The sequence below is a fragment of the Eleginops maclovinus genome, chromosome 23 (genome assembly GCF_036324505.1).
Source record: "Eleginops maclovinus isolate JMC-PN-2008 ecotype Puerto Natales chromosome 23, JC_Emac_rtc_rv5, whole genome shotgun sequence".
In the NCBI taxonomy this organism is placed as follows: domain Eukaryota; kingdom Metazoa; phylum Chordata; class Actinopteri; order Perciformes; family Eleginopidae; genus Eleginops; species Eleginops maclovinus.
Genome location: NC_086371.1, coordinates 20399050 through 20416689, shown reverse-complemented (window position 1 = coordinate 20416689; position 17640 = coordinate 20399050). Strand labels below are relative to the sequence as shown.

At 42.2% G+C, this 17640-nt stretch overlaps 1 protein-coding gene across 1 annotated transcript in view; it reads right to left on the bottom strand.

Annotated features, from left to right (window-relative positions):
* The window catches only part of gpc3 (glypican 3), a 112400-nt gene that overhangs the window by 49486 nt on the left and 45274 nt on the right, over positions 1 to 17640 (bottom strand). Inside the window, exon 3 of the mRNA XM_063875986.1 lies at positions 5804 to 6489. Within this exon, the coding sequence (XP_063732056.1) occupies positions 5804 to 6489 (686 nt within the window). The remainder of the gene's footprint in view (positions 1 to 5803; positions 6490 to 17640) is intronic.

Below are 17640 nucleotides of genomic sequence, written 5' to 3'. Positions count from 1 at the left end.
CTTTGACAGCTCTTTGGTCTTGGCCATAGTGGAGTTTGGAGTATGACTGTTTGAGGTTGTGGACAGGTGTCTTTTATACTGATAACGAGTTCAAAAAGGTGCCATTAATACACGTAACGAGTGGAGGACAGAGGAGCCTCTTAAAGAAGAAGTTACAGGTCTGTGAGAGCCAGAAATCTTGCTTGTTTGTAGGTGACCAAATACTTATTTTACAGAGGAATTGACCAATTAATTCATGAAAAATCAGACAATGTGATTTCCTGGATTTTTTTTTCTCATTTTGTCTCTCATAGTTGAGGTGTACCTATGATGAAAATTACAGGCCTCTCTCATCCTTTTAAATGGGAGAACTTGCACAATTGGTGGCTGACTAAATACTTTTTTGCCCCACTGTATGTATATATTTCACATCCTCAAATCTTTATTGTTGTTATTGTAAATATTCTTCTCTCTTTTTGCACTATTTTATTTATCTTATTTGCACCATGTATGTTGAGTTGTTGGAGGAGCATGGGATACTGTATAAGATTTTCATTGCCAACATATACGTTGTATATGCTGTGCATATGACCAATAAAACCTTGAAACCTTGAAACCTTGAGTAATGTGATGCCTCTGTAATTGGCACACACCCTCTGATCCCCCTTTTCCACGTAATGTTGATGAGACGTTTCAACCATGACAGTCCCTCAACACCCAGAGCCTTCAGCATTTCTGGGCGGATCTCATCCAGCCCCCGGGCTTTGCCACTGTGGAGTTGTTTGACCAAATCAGTGACTTCCCCCCGTGAGATTGGAGTTGATCCCCCTTCATACTCCAGCTCCGCCTCTAACATAGAGGGCGGAGTTGTCGGATTCAGGAGTTCCTCAAAGTGTTCCTTCCACCGCCCTAACACACTATCAGTTGAGGTCAACAGCGCCCCATCCTTACTGTACACAGCTTGGATGGTTCCCTGCTTCCCCCTCCTGAGGTGTCGGATGGTTTTCCAGAACAACTTTGGTGCCGACCGAAAGTCCTTCTCCATGGCTTCTGCGAACTTCTCCCACACCCGCTGCTTTGCCTCGGTCACGGCTGAGGCTGCTGCCCTTCGGGCCTGTCGATACCTTGCAACTGCGTCAGGAGTTCCCAGGGATAACATATCCCGGAAGGCCTCCTTCTTCAGTCGGACGGCTTCCCTGACCACCGGTGTTCACCAGGAGGTTCGAGGGTTACGCCCCTTGAGGTACCTAAGACCTTGAGACCACAGCTCCCTGCCACAGCTTCGGCAATAGAGGCTTTGAACACCGCCCACTCAGGTTCAATGTCCCCAGCCTCCACAGGGATGCCTGAAAAGCTCAGCCGGAGGTGTGAGTTGAAGGCCTCCTGGACTTGGGATTCCTCCAGACGTTCCCAGTTCACCCGCACTACACGTTTGGGCTTACCAGGTCTGTCCAGAGGCTTCCCCTGCCACTCGACCCAACTCACCACCACATGGTGATCAGTTGACAACTCCGCTCCTCTCTTTACCCGAGTGTCCAAAACATGCGGCCTCAGGTCCGATGATACGATAACAAAATCGATCATGGACCTTCTGCCTAGGGTGCTCTGGTACTATGTACACTTATGAGCATCCTTATGTTCGAACGTGGTGTTTGTTATGGCCAATCCATGACTAGCACAGAAGTCCATTAACAGGGGTTTGAGGGGTTCTGGTGAAAAACGAGCAACTTTTTTTTATAACAGATTTATTAAAGTTCACAAAAGAACACGTCGTATTTCCTTTCTTCTGTGTATTATAGACGAAACCTAATGAAAATATTCTGCTTTTGATTCTATTAAATATCCTGTATCCTCTGCTTGATACTGCAAGACCATGTTATGTGGATGTTAAATGACAAAATGACAAAAAATACACTAGTTTGTTTTGTTACAGTGTATGGGCAAATTACAGCTAATTCGCTGAAAAAGGACAACACTGCATGGTTCCTTTAATCCCTTAAGGTCATTCACAGAAACCCTTATTGGAGGTGAAGTAATCAGGTGTGCCAAGCTTTGGTTGATGACTCCTTAGTGAGGCAAAATTTGCCTTTAGGGAAACAATGCATCCGTCCCTTCAATGACACTGCTGAGTGAGGAGTGTCTCTGCAAGATTACATTCACACACACACACACACACACACACACACACACACACACACACACACACACACACACACACACACACACACACACACACACACACACACACACACACACACACACACACACACACACACACACACACACACACACACACACACACACACACACATACACACGACCTTGTCACAGTGCAGAACAATGCACGACCACAGCAGCTTTAATCCCATATACTGGAACCAGAATCAGAGCCATAAACACAGAGTAAAGGCATCTGTGGTGACTGGAAACTGCAGTCTTAAATAAACCCACACAGGACATATTTAATTCTGGATAAGAATCACACATACACAGTGAGTGATTTCCCCTAAGTCAGCGCTTCATGGAAGCAGCCACACCCTGGCGCTGTAAAGAGTAAGTGAGGTCAACCTGTGTGTTAATAAATGATGGGTTCTGAGTGGAAACCTGGCCACCGCGGGGATTCTGGGAGTAAAGAGTGAAAAGTTCAGCAGATATACAAGAGCAAAAGCACATCCAGCTCAGTAACTCTGGCAGAAAAGAGTCTTCATATTTCATGAGAACTTCTTCCTGACTTCACATGTAGGCTACGAACAAAGTTGGCATTTTTATCGGAGTTGAGACGACGAGTTTGAGCCAGACACGCTGAGAGCATCTGTCTGCCTGCCTTCCTCGCTCCCCTTGCTATTAATTCCCACTCTTTATTCCGCTCAGTCCAAGGTGAATACTTTGCTGGTTTGTTTACGTGCATTACAGATAAACTACTGGCCCCATTTCCATGAAACGTGGTAGAAAAGGTCTGGTATATGCCAAGCTATTAACTTTTGGAGCAGATCCAAATGACGGTGTGGATACAGGCTTTAGTTTTCACTTATGGAAACGGCCCTGGAGGAAGTCTGCGCTCTCTGAGGGCCTTGTGACGTCGAGACACTTTTCATTACCAAGTGATATTTTCTTTGGTTAAAAAAATGTAGCCTTGATCTCCACACTCACTCAATATGTCTTTTGACTGAAATGAATGTGGTATCTATTTGATTTCTTCATATCCTGTGTGTATTTGTAAGGGAAAGAGTCTTGCAACATACTGTACGTACAATTCAGCTTGCTCATTCGCATGAATGGGAGCATTCATTTGAGAGGTTGTGCCACAATAGTAATGGAATATTTGTAAGACTTTGTTGGAAAAGTCTCAAAAGACTTGATGACTGAAGACCTTAAAGGTCCCCGATTATGCAAAATGCACTTTTTGATGTCTTTTATACATAAATATGTGTCATAGACTCACAAAATGTCAGAAAATACAACCCTCTCTCTTTTCTTCCTTACCCACATCTGAGCTGATCCAGATTTGCTTCGGTTATGACGTCATATCGGAAATGTGGGCTGGCTTTACGTTGAATTCCTGGCAACATCCCACCCACGTGACACGTCCCAACCTATTGTCTGCAATATACAGTCGCGAGCTGAATCCCCTCCGCAGCACCTCTGTGTCTCTGTGTGTTCAGCAGGATGTCTGCAGGAGGGACTTAGAGTAAAGTTGTATATATAATACATATAATGTCTCTGTTCTAGTGGAAAACACTGAGAAGTGTTTCAGAAATAATGCTGGATGTGGTTTGGAACATAATATGGCGTTTAATCACGGCAGCATTTAGCTGAGTATCTTTTCCCAGTAGAAAATGTTCACAGAGGAGAGAGAGATCATGACGCTCCAAAGGGGCGTGGCCAGCTTCAGGTCAGCTCAAATTTAAAGCGACAGTCACAGAATCACCTCTTCAGGAACAGGGCTGAAATAGAGGGGGATGAGGCATGCTACAATGGGTGATCTGCAGTGCTGGGTGTAACGCGTTACAAAAGTAACGGAGCTACACTAATGTATTACTTTTTAATGTAAGGCAGTAATATAATGCAATACTCCTGAAATTTGGGTAATATAATACCTGTTACAATTCTCAGTAACGCAGTTACAACACATTTTAACCTGTTTTATTTTTAAGAATTCCAAACATCTCGAGACATTCCGACACCAGAGAAATAATTGTGCAGGTAGAATAGTAACTCAGTAAGCCTGTTTACTATTGGATAAGAGGGCTGCAGAAACAGATTCACGATGGAGAGCTGCAGGCTCGGAGAAAAGAAAAGAGAAAGACAGGAGAGCGCGCAGGCCAAAGCAACAGAAGGTCACTTTCTCTGGGTCTGCTGCTTGAACCCCGAGAAGTTCAGAGACTCGTGGCAGAGTGTTGAAGATCTGCAGCCTCTGTCCTCTGTGGAATCGCCGGCTTTTAGAAAGCTTGTCAGCCAAATCCCCGTTGACACACCACTGACAAGGTGAGCTAACGTTGCCATAGAGACTTGTTCATATACAGCAGGTTACAGGGCCGTGCAGAGGCTCCACTAACATGTTATTAATAATAAACAGAGACGTAATGTTACCGGTATCAAATATTATTTACCCTACTTAAACGGAGCATGAGTTTCATTTCTAGCTCTTTTCCTAATTTTCAGCATGTACTACCAGATAGATAGCTTTAATTAATGAGCTGCAATAAACTACATTTTAGCATTTAAAGCCAAACTTTTTGGGGTTATTTTGGTGAAAGTAACTCAAAGTAACGCATTACAGTTCACAGACAGTAATAATGTAATGTAACTTATTACTTTAAAAAGACAGTAATAAGTAATATGTACTGTATTACATTATGGAAGTATCTTGCCCAACACAGGTGATCTGTTTGGTATTTTGAGCAAAACACTTCACAGGCATCTTTTGTATAGATATGGCCCTACAGCATATTGTTCAAACATTGTATAATAGGAGACCTTTAACTCACATTTACCATTCAAGGCCAATATTGTATTGCAAGAGTTAGCAAACTATATGGAAACTGTGTTGGTTAAGCAAGGTCCCAATTGCTTTATGTCCAACAGAATTGACCTGAAAAACAATTTGAGTCAGATAAAAATATACATATAGCACAACATTAACTGTATACAGTCTGGCAGATGCTGCAGTCCAAGTTTAGTTTGGTATTATTGAACATTTACATCTCTCACACGATGCATCGCTATTTCTGTTGGATGACAGAAATGTGAAGGTCGAACTTACTCGTGTCAGTCCTTTGATGCTAACAGGATACATTTGAGCCAATATATTATTATGTTTTGTATACAAATGTCCTTGTGAAAATGTTATCTTTTATTTTTGTAATAGTTGTTTGCTTCTTTTTTATATCTAAATCTTCTTGTGTTTTTATTTGCAGCATTAAACACCAAAGCAAATTCCTGGTAAGTATAAACCTTATTGGCAAAACTCAGATTCTGATTAGGTTCAACTAAATTAAGAAGCCATAGAGGGATATCAGTAAATTATTTTCATGCCATTTTTGAGTCGGGAATTCAGCCGGTAGTCAGTCGACTCGGCCAGAATGGGACTGAAGTTCTAATACTGTATGGACTCTACGATCACTCCATCCCTAGGAACGCACCCAAAAAAATGCAACTTGTTGTATTTGTCCATACAGTTCGTGTTTGTGTGTGTGTGTGTGTGTGTGTGTGTGTGTGTGTGTGTGTGTGTGTGTGTGTGTGTGTGTGTGTGTGTGTGTGTGTGTGTGTGTGTGTGTGTGTGTGTGTGTGTGTGTGTGTGTGTGTGTGTGTGTTCTGGACTCACCAGGGCAGTGAGGCGGCTGCGGGCGTTGACAGCGTGCTTGAGAGCCAGTTTGATCATTGAAGGCAGTCTAAGAACAACAGCTTCGATGTCCTGCTCTCCTCTCATGCCGCCTGCCAGCTTCCCCAGCCCGTCGACGTAGCTCTTCCAGTGAGGCTGCACCTCGGCCGCCCCCCCCAGGCAGCCCTGCATCACGGCCTGACAGAAGCCTTTGCAGGCCGGCGGCCCCAGCAGGCCCTGGCAGTGCGGGCAGTACCAGAGCCTCAGCAGTGCCCGGCTGCAGTCCCGGCCAGGGCGCAGGTGGTCCGTGGTGTTGACAACCTCGATGCCAAGGTTCAGCGCCTGCAGGAAGACCCGAGTGGCCAGGAGGGAGCGAGACAGACGGGTCATCATCAGTTTGGGATAGGGGCCAAATGCTCCGGACTCCTTCCAGGCTCCTCTCACACACTCCTCAGACGCAGAGGATACAGAGCCACCAAGCAGGCGGCGGTAAGCCAGGGGGAAGAGGCGACCGTAGAGCACCGCCACCATGTTGTCCACTGTGGAGTCTGAGCCCAGAATGTAGAGCGACATGTCCAAGAAGAGCTGCCCCACAGAGCTCTGGGCTCCACCTCCGAGGCCCGGGAACTCCGACTTCAGCATGGCCAGAGTGAAGTTACGGCCATGACGCAGCACCAGATCGAAGGCCTCTGCAAGACAGCGAGAGAAAGTGTAAGGAGTCAGACGGGGTGAAAACAAGGACACCTTTTCAATATCTGTTCCATTCAGGAGGTGATGCTCTGCCTCGGTAATCACAACAACTTTGCAAAGCTGTCAAAAAGTAGGCAGCAATTTGGCTGAAAAACATGAAGCTCTCAAAAAGATGCAATTCCCCCCCAAACATCTATTCCATCCCTAACGATCACAGCAGGAGAAAACTTCCCACGCCAGCCTCTATTTCCCTTCTCCCAGTTTTTCTCAATCTGTTGTTTTCTCTAATGGAACTGCTCACACACAGAACCGCATTATACACGATTGCTTGTGAAATAAAGAGGGCAAGATGAAAAACAAGATCTGGGGATTGACCTTTGAGTAAAACTAAAAAGCAGCTAGAACAGAGCTCACTTTAAAACAGTCCCTTTAAAGGAGAGTCTTAATCTCAATGTATTAGTCAAGCGGCAGAGGATGGCAGGGAGGAAAGCATACAAAGCATGCAGGAGGGAGATGTGCGTGGCCGATGTGAGGAGGGAAAATAATCAGTGGCGTTTCAAGGCACAAAGTGAAGTCTTATCAACAAGGTGGCACAAGAAGCAGGAGCTCTATCATCGACCCGGCAGCAAAATAAGTGAGGGCCCAACAACACAGGACGATTTAAAGCTCCATTACTGAACTTAGCAGGGGAGCTGAGAGTCAGTGGAATGCAGCTTTGGACAGGAGAATAGCGAGGGATGGCGAAATCCCATTTATACCGCAGCTAGTCCCCTACATCACTTTGTTGAAAGTGATAGCGACCACTGCTTTGAGAGGGCGGGGGCGCGCTGGTATAGGCGTTAGGGGAAGTTATTGTGTTTTGTGCTACAAAGACAAAAAAGCCATTTCATCTTTGTTATTTCATTTTTGCCTGCTTGGGTAGTTTAATTTCTTTCTCTTCATGCTCCTCGGAGGTCAAACCAAGCTCGTCAGCCTACACAGAGCTCCGGGTCCTCGGACAGCATGGTGCGATACCTCGGTCTCTTTTGTGTGGCACAGAAAATGTGTTTTTCTAATGTGCAATTTCAGGCACATGGGGAGGTCCGTATGAGAATATGAAAATATCTGAGCAAAGGAATAGACATCATTTCCCCCTCTCTCACTAACTGCTGCTGGGGAGCATTTCTTTATCACTTTTGAAAGGATTGAAAGAATTCGAACAGAGGAAACGTTGGGGCTGTGAAGAAACATCCATATGGTTCGGAAATGTTTTAATCTAACTGGAAATTGCTTTTGTTTGAAGCTTTTTGCCCGTTTACTTACAGCAACAACCTATAAAAGCAGGGAGGAAATGAATGCGAGGAAGTCTATTTCCTGCTAATGTTTGAAATCATTCAAAAGCTTGCCCTGTACATATCGCACATAAATGGTAGGTGTGTGCCCATTGCTAGCTAGCAACAGCTAATGGCAGTACCGTCGATAAAATGGCTGTTTGGCGGGAAAACACAGATGGCACGAACACTCAAGGCAATACACATGTCGGAAATAGTTTATAAACACATCTTAGGTTGTTTGATTTACTAAAATACTTTCACTTTAGGTCAGTGTCAACTTATCCTGGTTTAACTGAACCTGGTTTAATTAGGGGTTCACTAGGATTCATTGCAAAGTGTGTGTTAGTTAAGTAAAACATCAAAGCCGACCACCTACCACCATATACAGCGCTATAGTTAAATCTATTCCGACCCATATTTACAGTGATTGTTCAGTAAAAAACCTCTACTATTTACTATTTATAGATTTGTCTTTGATTTAAATGATTTTTATTGTATTCTATACAATATTCTCTGTGTTGTTAATTCAACAGACACTGAATGGCTGCCATACATGTAGAGATTGAGATTGAGAAAAACTTGGAGTGGTTTCTTATTTTTTCCGGAGCTGTATGTATTGTTAGTTATGTAACATACAAAATATTTTAGCCCAAACCGTGACTTATTTCCCGAACTGCTTTTTTGTAAACAGTATGAGGCTGCAGTTGTAAATTTCAATCAATGCATAAATATGAAACAGCATTCGTGCTCAGCAAAACAGTTGCTGGGTTAATTAAGGTTATAAAGAAAACATTTAATGATGTTTGGATGAATGTGAGAGGATGCTCCGGAGCAGCACACATCTGTTTAGATTTGCAGGCGACGGCCGTCCTGCTGCGACAGAGAAGCACTCCCCCTCTGTGATCAATGAGCAGACAGATGTGCAGATTGCGAGCCGAGACAGGGAGACAGACTGGGAGGATGTAAGACCCACCCACACACACACAAACAGAGGTGCACAGAAATACAAAGTCTTCTCCCGGTAATTCCTTTAATATTTTGTTTACTGATGGAAAGTCGGTGAGAAATGCACATCCTTCTCTTGATGTTTGTTCCTTCTTTCGTCTGATTCTTTAAAAGCCTCTTTCATCAAACCCTGTGATTCAGCTGCTACCTGTAGTATCTCTTACACCACAAAGAGGAGAGCCACTTTGTAATGGTAAAGAGAAAGACTAGAGGGCTATTCATAAATGCAATTCAATGGCTCTGAGTACCCCGGGTCATAGTAGGAACCATTGCGAGCCCATTTCCTACGCATGCTGCTCGTCCTCTTTCATCAGTGAAAGCCTGAGCGGGATCAGGTATCCTCTAATGGAGGGGATAGGGGCCAGTGACGTCCGGGATACTACTGTAGGAGGTCAAGGGCACACATTACCAGAGCTGGAGCATGCAGGAAAACATTGGGTCATGCTTAAAATTAGCAGGAGCATTTATTTTGTCCGTGTCACAAATGGAGACAGAAGGCTGGCTGCTGGAAAATGGTTTCTCCACAGAGACTGAAGGCTTTTTACCAGACACATCAGCAAGAGAGGGAAATGTCTCTTACCTCAGTCCACTTATTTCATCAGCCAGATAATGTTTACTCCAAGGACTTTAGGCCTCTCAGCTTCCTCGTGCATTAAAATATGGATATCCACTAAATTATCTCCAATAGGCAACAGGCAAAACTGCATTAGCATTGATACCGTCAAACTGCAGCGTTAAATTGTGAGCGGTCTATCATGAGCAAATCAAACCTTACTTATATAACACTCTTCATACACTAAAGGATACAAAGTGCTCTACAAACACCATCCAAATAATTCATAAAAAATATAAGAAAAAATTATATACATAAAAAATAAGAATGAAAATATAACTAAATAAAAAATAAAATAATAATACTACACTTTAAAAATACAAAGAGAAAAGGATTTTAGTATGTATTTATTTAAATCATCATTTTCTGCCGCCCTCTACATATCATGTCATTAATCAAAGCCCTCATTTAAAGTGTGATCAAGTCCAGCTAGTCTTAAAGAAATCTAATAAATCTGTCAAAGTGGGGTCACTTATTTCTGACACCTAAAAGCTCTAAGAGACTCAAGCTCTGACATTAAACAGGCTTTCACATAATCTATGAATGGACCTGTCAAATGGGCATATTTGATGTCCAGGAGGCTGTCAGTCTGGGTGTTACATAAGTCAACTCTGCAGCTCATAACAGGCCCGACCGACTGACTGACCGACGCTGAGGTGGCAGACAGGCAGCTCATCAATCAGCGGCCCAACACCGATTACCCTCAGGAGAGGAAAACATCAATAAATTAGCCAGCCAATGAGACTAATCCATTTGGCTGATGGCGTGTCACCTCTAGCCGCCACGGAGATGGATGGAGAAGCCGCAGCCAGCTGGTCCCGGTGACAAAACAGAAGCTGTCCGGGACGCAGCAGGAGGACTGGCAGGAGACAAAGACACATGCCAGCACTGTGTCAGGTGGAAACCATGTGTCTTTGAAGTGCCAGTTTTGATGCAACACATGCGACTTTTCTTTAGCTGGTCAATTGTGAAATTTGGACATTATGGTCAAAATGTCTGCAGTAAAAACCTGACCAATTAGTTTTTGTGAAGAATGTATTTCCTTTTTTGACTTCATTACCCTATAAAACAGGGACTTGACAACATTTTTTGATGTATTAAAGATTTATAGAAAATACAAACACTCTATTAATAATTTGGTCATGTGACCATCCTGGTTTTTTGTTGTCCAGTGTCCATGTGAAGGCCAACATGGGCTGGGCTTCATATAGTGCAGTACAAATAACAAATCAATCTTAATCAATCATATAAAAACAGTTTGGGAAAAACAAGCTACATAATTAGGTAAATAAATTACAAATAAATGTAATTGAAACCAGTTACAATTACTAAGAAATTATATGTTATAAAAAAACATTTCTGTAAAAGCGTATACGTAGAATTTAAGATTTATTCTGCTGCTCTGGTAGTCCTTATTAATAAAATGATTATTTAAGAAGATGTTAACACCAGTCAGTTTTGAGTTTTGACATGCCGTGTTTCAATTTTTATAGAACTTTTCAGCTTCATTCTACAATGGCCAACAGGTGGAAATGTGGTACAACAAACCCAAAACACTGCCATTTGGAGAACCATGCTCCAGTTTAAAAAAACAATGCAATTTAAATAACACAAATGAGCCAAAACTCATGCAAACTGACAACACATGAGTAGGATTTACAAAACGTTCACCAACTTAACAAAGCATGCACACTGGGACCGGGCCGCATTTTTAAAGTTGTGTTTTGAGTTTCTTGCTGCGTTTTGTTATTTGCAGCATTTTTTATTTGCTTTTAATAAACGCGGCGCATTTGTGCTTTTATATTTGCATCATTTTTGAAAGAGCCGCGCGTTTCTGTTTTGGGCCGTTGTAGAGCATTTGCACCTGTCGGCCACCTTACCTGGCAAAGTTCACAACATTTGTTATTAAAGTAATAACATAAAATAAATAAATAAATGTATTGGATGAAAAATGTAAATCTTAATGTGAAATTAATTATTAAATGTTTAGCAGGGTATAACTATTTATGTCTAACCCTCTATACATTAAGATAAGCCTGACACACCTCCCAGCATGCTTTGCATTAAGTTATGATTTTATGAGCCACAACAAAAGCATCATCTGTTCATTGATTGTAAACAATAAGTTGTTTTTCCAGACACACTTCACTCCCAAAGAGCAACTTGCCCCTGGTAACCCGAGACGGAGCAGCTCCACCTAACCAGCTACTCTTGCAGGATCAGTGTGTGTTTAAATCTGGGTATCATGCACATTTACGGGAGTCAGCAAAGGCGAGGCAGGGCACGCGGGGGGAGGGGGGGGGGGGTTATGAGGGCTTGGGAGGGGCAGGCTGGTTCCAGGAACAAAGCAGGCAGGATGCTGGTAAGGCCCTGATAGCATCACCAGCAGACCATGAGGGCCAATGGACAGCAGGGCAGAAATGAGACTTGTATTAGGTTACTCCATCTGTTAGAGAGCGGGCCGCCTCACACACAACACACGCATGCACACAGACGTACACAATGCAATCACACAGTGCACAGCAGCAGCCAGGTGGTGACAGTGTGGGCGAACATTTGGCGAACATTTGGCAAACCATGGCGGGAGAGCAAGGTGTGAGTCAGGTGTAAGGACTACAGCTAGACACACACACACACACACACACAAACACAAACACACACACACACACACACACACACACACACACACACACACACACACACACACACACACACACACACACACTTTTACATTTATTTATCTGACTCCCAATTGCTTCAGGAACATGTTTCTCCACAGCTGGATGAAATAACAAGCATTGAAAATCCATCGACTTGTCTTATTACCTGTTGTTAGCTTCCCATAAAAGAAATGACTATAGATGGGGAGACACATTTTTTTTAAACGGAGGGTAACATTGTAATACCAATGACAAATATTAAATCTGGGAATGTGACAACACTGCTTGAAACATAAAGGTGACCAGACACTCATCGATCAAAAGTTGAAAACAGTTTGTCCAGTTCATCAAAACTTCTTTATTTTGAGGTAAAAGGGAAAGTGAGAACACTGATGATGTGGCCCTTATGGTTTGTTTTACTCCTGTTTTATCTTCTGTTTGTTCCTGTTTCTAACCACACTAGCCTTCTTTAGCAAAGCACTATTGTCAATCAATCACAAATTGAAGTAGTTCAGAGAAAAAGTGTTTCCAGTCTCAAAATGTCTATAAAATGTAAGAAAATGTTGAAAAATTATATTTTTGTCCATCCATAACCCAAAGAAATTTTTGATGTGAAGAGAAGTAAAACGTAATATTTTACAGTGTTTTCTCCGCTTTACTTTTTTTTTTTAAATGACAAGTTTGGTAACCAGTAATGGCGATTTTCTGTAGATGGACTAATGGATTAGTATAGTCAACTTTTCAGCTCTAGGTTTATTTCTTTGAACAAGTGTCTCTGTTTTAATGACAGAAGTTGATCATAATAATGTAAATAAATAATTATAAAAAAAACACTTAGTGAAAATCATTTTAGTGATGATAGCATCAACTGGGAAAATGGGATTGTGTTTGTACCACTTTAATTATGAGAATTGTGAAATATCAGTTTTAGAAACGGAGATCTTTATGATTGTATTAATATCCATTTACAGTATATATAAAGTGAATCATCATAATTTAAGCTATTGTAAAATAAGCCCAATAACCCAATAACAATATGCCAGATCCAAAAAAAAAGTATCTCTGGACATGCACACGGACCAATGCTCCCGGCCCCTCCTGATACAGAATATCACCGGCTGCTTCCTCTGCCTCCATATTTCTGTCTTCCACCATTGACTCCATTGATTTCTTGCCCTGTAGTCCTTGACAAGGTCAAAGTTGAGCCGAGCTCCATCTCAGTCCGGCAAACGGACGCTGCCAGAGGAGTCGGTGTACGACAGAGTAGAGGACACGGTGAGGGTGGATGGACACAAGGGCAAAAGTGAACTCGAAAAACCCAGCAGAGGGCTGGAGGGTGGAGGGGTAGGAAGAGGAGGGGGGTTGGCGAATAGTGCCAGTACGTGTGGAGAGAAACATTCAGCGAGGCAGGCTTTGAAGCTGCATTCAAAGGCAGCCGGAGTCAAGCGGTGCCAGAGCTGCGAGACACATCGCACACACCTCTCGCCAAAACTCAGCCACGGGGTGAGAGAGACCTGACACCCCAATCAAACGCTCACCTCGCACTCAAAATAAATACATCTGCGGACTCAGAGAAATCTCTACCACTCAGAAAGTGAAAGGCTATTCCAATAATGGATTCACTTCTAGCTCGCAGACAGAGACAGAGAGGCAGGACACACACACACACAAAATCATGTTTCAATCACTTGAGAGCACATTGCATTGACTTACACTCATTTCCTGTAGACTTACCCTAACCAGTGGCGGTAAGTCAAAAGTCTTAATCTAATCGAATATCACTTATATCGTACCTTCTTAACGACATATTTCATGATATATCATGTTTTGTGTTCAAATAAATAAATAGTCTATATAAAATAACTTTGTTAAATGTTTTATTCTCCTGTGTGAATGAACAGCTTCACAATTGAAGTTTGTCAATCACCAAATAACCAAATCCAGCTTCAAAGGCATTTTCTTATATTGTTTTGACAATTCCAACCTTACCCTAATCCTGAAAACAATTCCTAACCCAAAAATGCAATAATTCACATGATGGGGACCTTTTTGTACCCAAGATGGAAGACGGGTCCCCACAATGTGAGTGTGTAGACAGATGTATGTCCCCACAACATGAGTAAAACATGTTCCCCCAACACACACACACAGCTCTTGTTGCACTCTAGGGTTGAGATTTGAGGACCGGGGTAAAAAGGCAACAGCCTCAGAGTGGAGGCAAGATAAGAGAGGTCACGACAGACACAGGTAGAGTATTCCACTCCAAATCAAGCATCCAAGCTCTATTAATCAAATATGCATCCCTGAGTAGACCCTGTGGTTGAAGATGAATACTCCCACTCACTCACCCTCAGTCCATCTTTCATGTTTGCAATGCATCAGGCCCATGCATCAGCTTAATTCTGCCGCGGCTTGCTTTCAAACGCTAACAAAATGCTATAGAAGAAATATTTGCATAGTCATTTCACCCAGCGCGTAAAAAGTAAGGGAAGATGAGTTTCTTTCCTTTTTGAAGTCGGGCTTTTAGAACATAAAAGAGCAATAAACTGAACTGGAGTGAACTTACAAAGAAAAGCAGCGAGGGGGGTACACAGTGTTTTTGAAGTTCTTGAAACAGATGGATGCACAGTGTGAGATAGAGAGAGAAAGCAGGAGTGTGAGCGATGGAGAGGAAGAGATGGAGGAAAACAGTGAGGGAGCAGGAGGAGTGATGACTTGGCCGCTAGTTTCATCGTGATGTGGAGTTGCTGCAAGACAGAGAACTCTCAGAGGATATTCAAAAAAAAGATATTAAAACTATCATGTCAGATTTGTATCCCTCGTGTCCGACTTACAGCTACAGGCTCCGGTGCTTTGCAGTGTTGTTGTCAAAGTGACCTCCGAATATCAGAGGTTAATAATAACACACACTGCACTCATTAAGTTACACTCTACCCCCTTGATGCTTGTGAGTGTGTAGTGCACTGCGGAGAACAAATCCTACCTTCCGTCTTAATTAATACAAGCTGAGTTTAATAAAAGATTAGAAAGGCCAGTGCCTCGCTGTTTTAATAATTAATTTGGAATTATTTCATCTCATTCTTTAATGATACACAGTGTGTGAGATGGTCTACTGCTACTGCAAGATTACTCAAAGGTGATTTATTGTAAAAGAATCAAATGGAGTGTTTGTGTTTGTGTTTCTTTCTCTCCCATGTTATGATGAGGATCCAAATGCGTTCGTAAACACTGGAAAAGCTTGTGTGAGGGTCAAGGGTTTATTAAGAGAAAAAAAAGGTTTAAAAATTAATAAAATCTTTTCAATTTCAGCCGGATGTATCAACTTTAGTTTTAACTTTGTGAAAAGGAGAACAGCCCCAGGGAGAAATAAAATGCAAACAGACTTTGATGTGGAACATGAAAATGTGGAGTTCTTTTTACCGGCAGCAGTTAAAAAGTAGAGCTGGAAAAATAAAAGCGGTAGCTGAGCTATTGGCGGCTGACAGAATAATTAACAAAATACAAGATGGGAACAACATGTTGAGTCTTACAGCAACAGGCTAACAGGTTTGGGTTTAGCTGTCACCGAGGAGGGAGGTATCAGGACAGGGTCAGACAGGCGAGGAGCGAGAAAAATCTGAAACTACTGAAATAGGCTACTGAAAAGAGGGAGGAGGAATCGATTTATGCTGATTTAACTATGTTTGACAAATCGACTGAGAGACACTCAGTTAAACTGGGAAAGTTATCAGAGTGAAGACACAGAGCAGAGAGCTTGTGAAGGAAAAGGAGGCAGCTGTCTCCAAAAACTAAAGAAATGCTGGGTAACCGCAACAAGATGAAAGGAGCTAGTGCAAAGCAAGGAGACAGCTTGAGGAGCCAGACGTCAGAAGATAACAGAGACTGTATCAGTGTACGGCTGTTTCAACTGGAAGAATCCCTGATCGCACTGACGACCACAGGAAGCCAGCAATAAAACAAAAAAGAAGAATGAACTAAGACAGCGTTTGCGAGGCTCATTTAAAAATCATAAAGTGAGTTTTTTTGCAGTATGCCTGCATGTAAAGCTCTCATGATGTAGCTGACAGCGGATCTGCTACTTCCATCCTTCATGATCACATACAGTCTTACATTCTTTGTACCTGCTGTAATCTTGTATCTGCTAAACCTTGATGTCGAGACTTTTTCTACATTTAGAAACCGTTATGCGTCACTGACGTTTAGTGTGTCATGTAGAAAACACAAAGGAGCCTGCTGTTCTGACAGAAAATTGACACATTGAGAGAACATAGCAGGGTAGAAGCTGAATCCAGGTATTCCAAAGCAGCCGAGTGAATGTGATGGACAACTAAATTCAACTTCAGCAAATGTGGTTTCTCAAAGGGTTCGTCTGTTCTGTTTTGAAGTAATAATGAGTCATTTAATCTGGGAATCAGGCACCAAATAATTAGGTGCTGTTTAGGTTTGTCTGCAGCACATGTATAGTTTATTTTCAGAGAAATAGAGCAAGTTATTTGAAGAGGTCCAATATCTCAAAGAAAATATGCAACAATGTCTCAGTTAACACTTTAAAACCCAGCAGTTTTACTGTTTTTAATTGCAACACTGATGTGAGAAACGGGTGAGGGATAAGGTGTTTCAATTGGTCTTGGGCCGAGGGAAAACCCACAAAAGGTTTGGTCAAATCCAAATCACAGTGCGGATACACAAATTGTGTTTCAATTCGTTAGCATTGCTAGATAACACATTCCTGTGACTGCACCTAAGGTAGGAACAACAACGTTTGAATTCCGCAAAAATGTTGGGACAGGACTTCCCGAGATTACTTAGGGAAAACTTGAATTGCGGACAAAAGTAAATGTTGGGTTGATGGATCTGAGTAACGTACGACGCATCTTTGTTCAGGTTCAGGTTCTTTATTTGTACTTGTAGAGAGATTTAGTTTGCAGATAAAAAGACAAGGGATCCATCCTGACACGCTCTAAAAACAAACACAGACACATGTCTAATAAAAGGACTAATAAACGTACAATAAAAGCCCTGCTCTGTCAAATCTCAAAACATTGAAAAATAAGAGCACTAGCACAAACATGAGCATTTAAAATTCATAAATAAATAAACAAATAGGCATCTGTGTGACGCTACTACGATTTGTTAATTTGTGCAATAGCTGCTGGGTTGTAGCATGCATATTGTTTTGTAACATTACAACTTAAAGCTCATGAACACACTAGAGTTGGACTTCAGGAATGGCACCACCCGAGGACCAAGTGCCATTGCCATGCTCCAAAGAGTAAAACTTTTTTTTTTAAAATGTATGAGATGAGAAGTATAAAATTGAGGTCATTGGGATAGTTTAATCTGATTAACTGAAGCTCAAATGTAATATATCAGACAAGCAGCTGGAAGAAAGAGCCCCAAACACTAAAGCTTATACTCTTTTTTCCCCTTCAGTTGCTAGGGGTAGGAGTATTTATTCTCCATGGCTATTTAACTACACAACAGTAAAATACTGATATGGCACCATCCCCAGTAAATGACTTTAACAACGCCCCTGAAGTCTCTTCCTACTAACACACC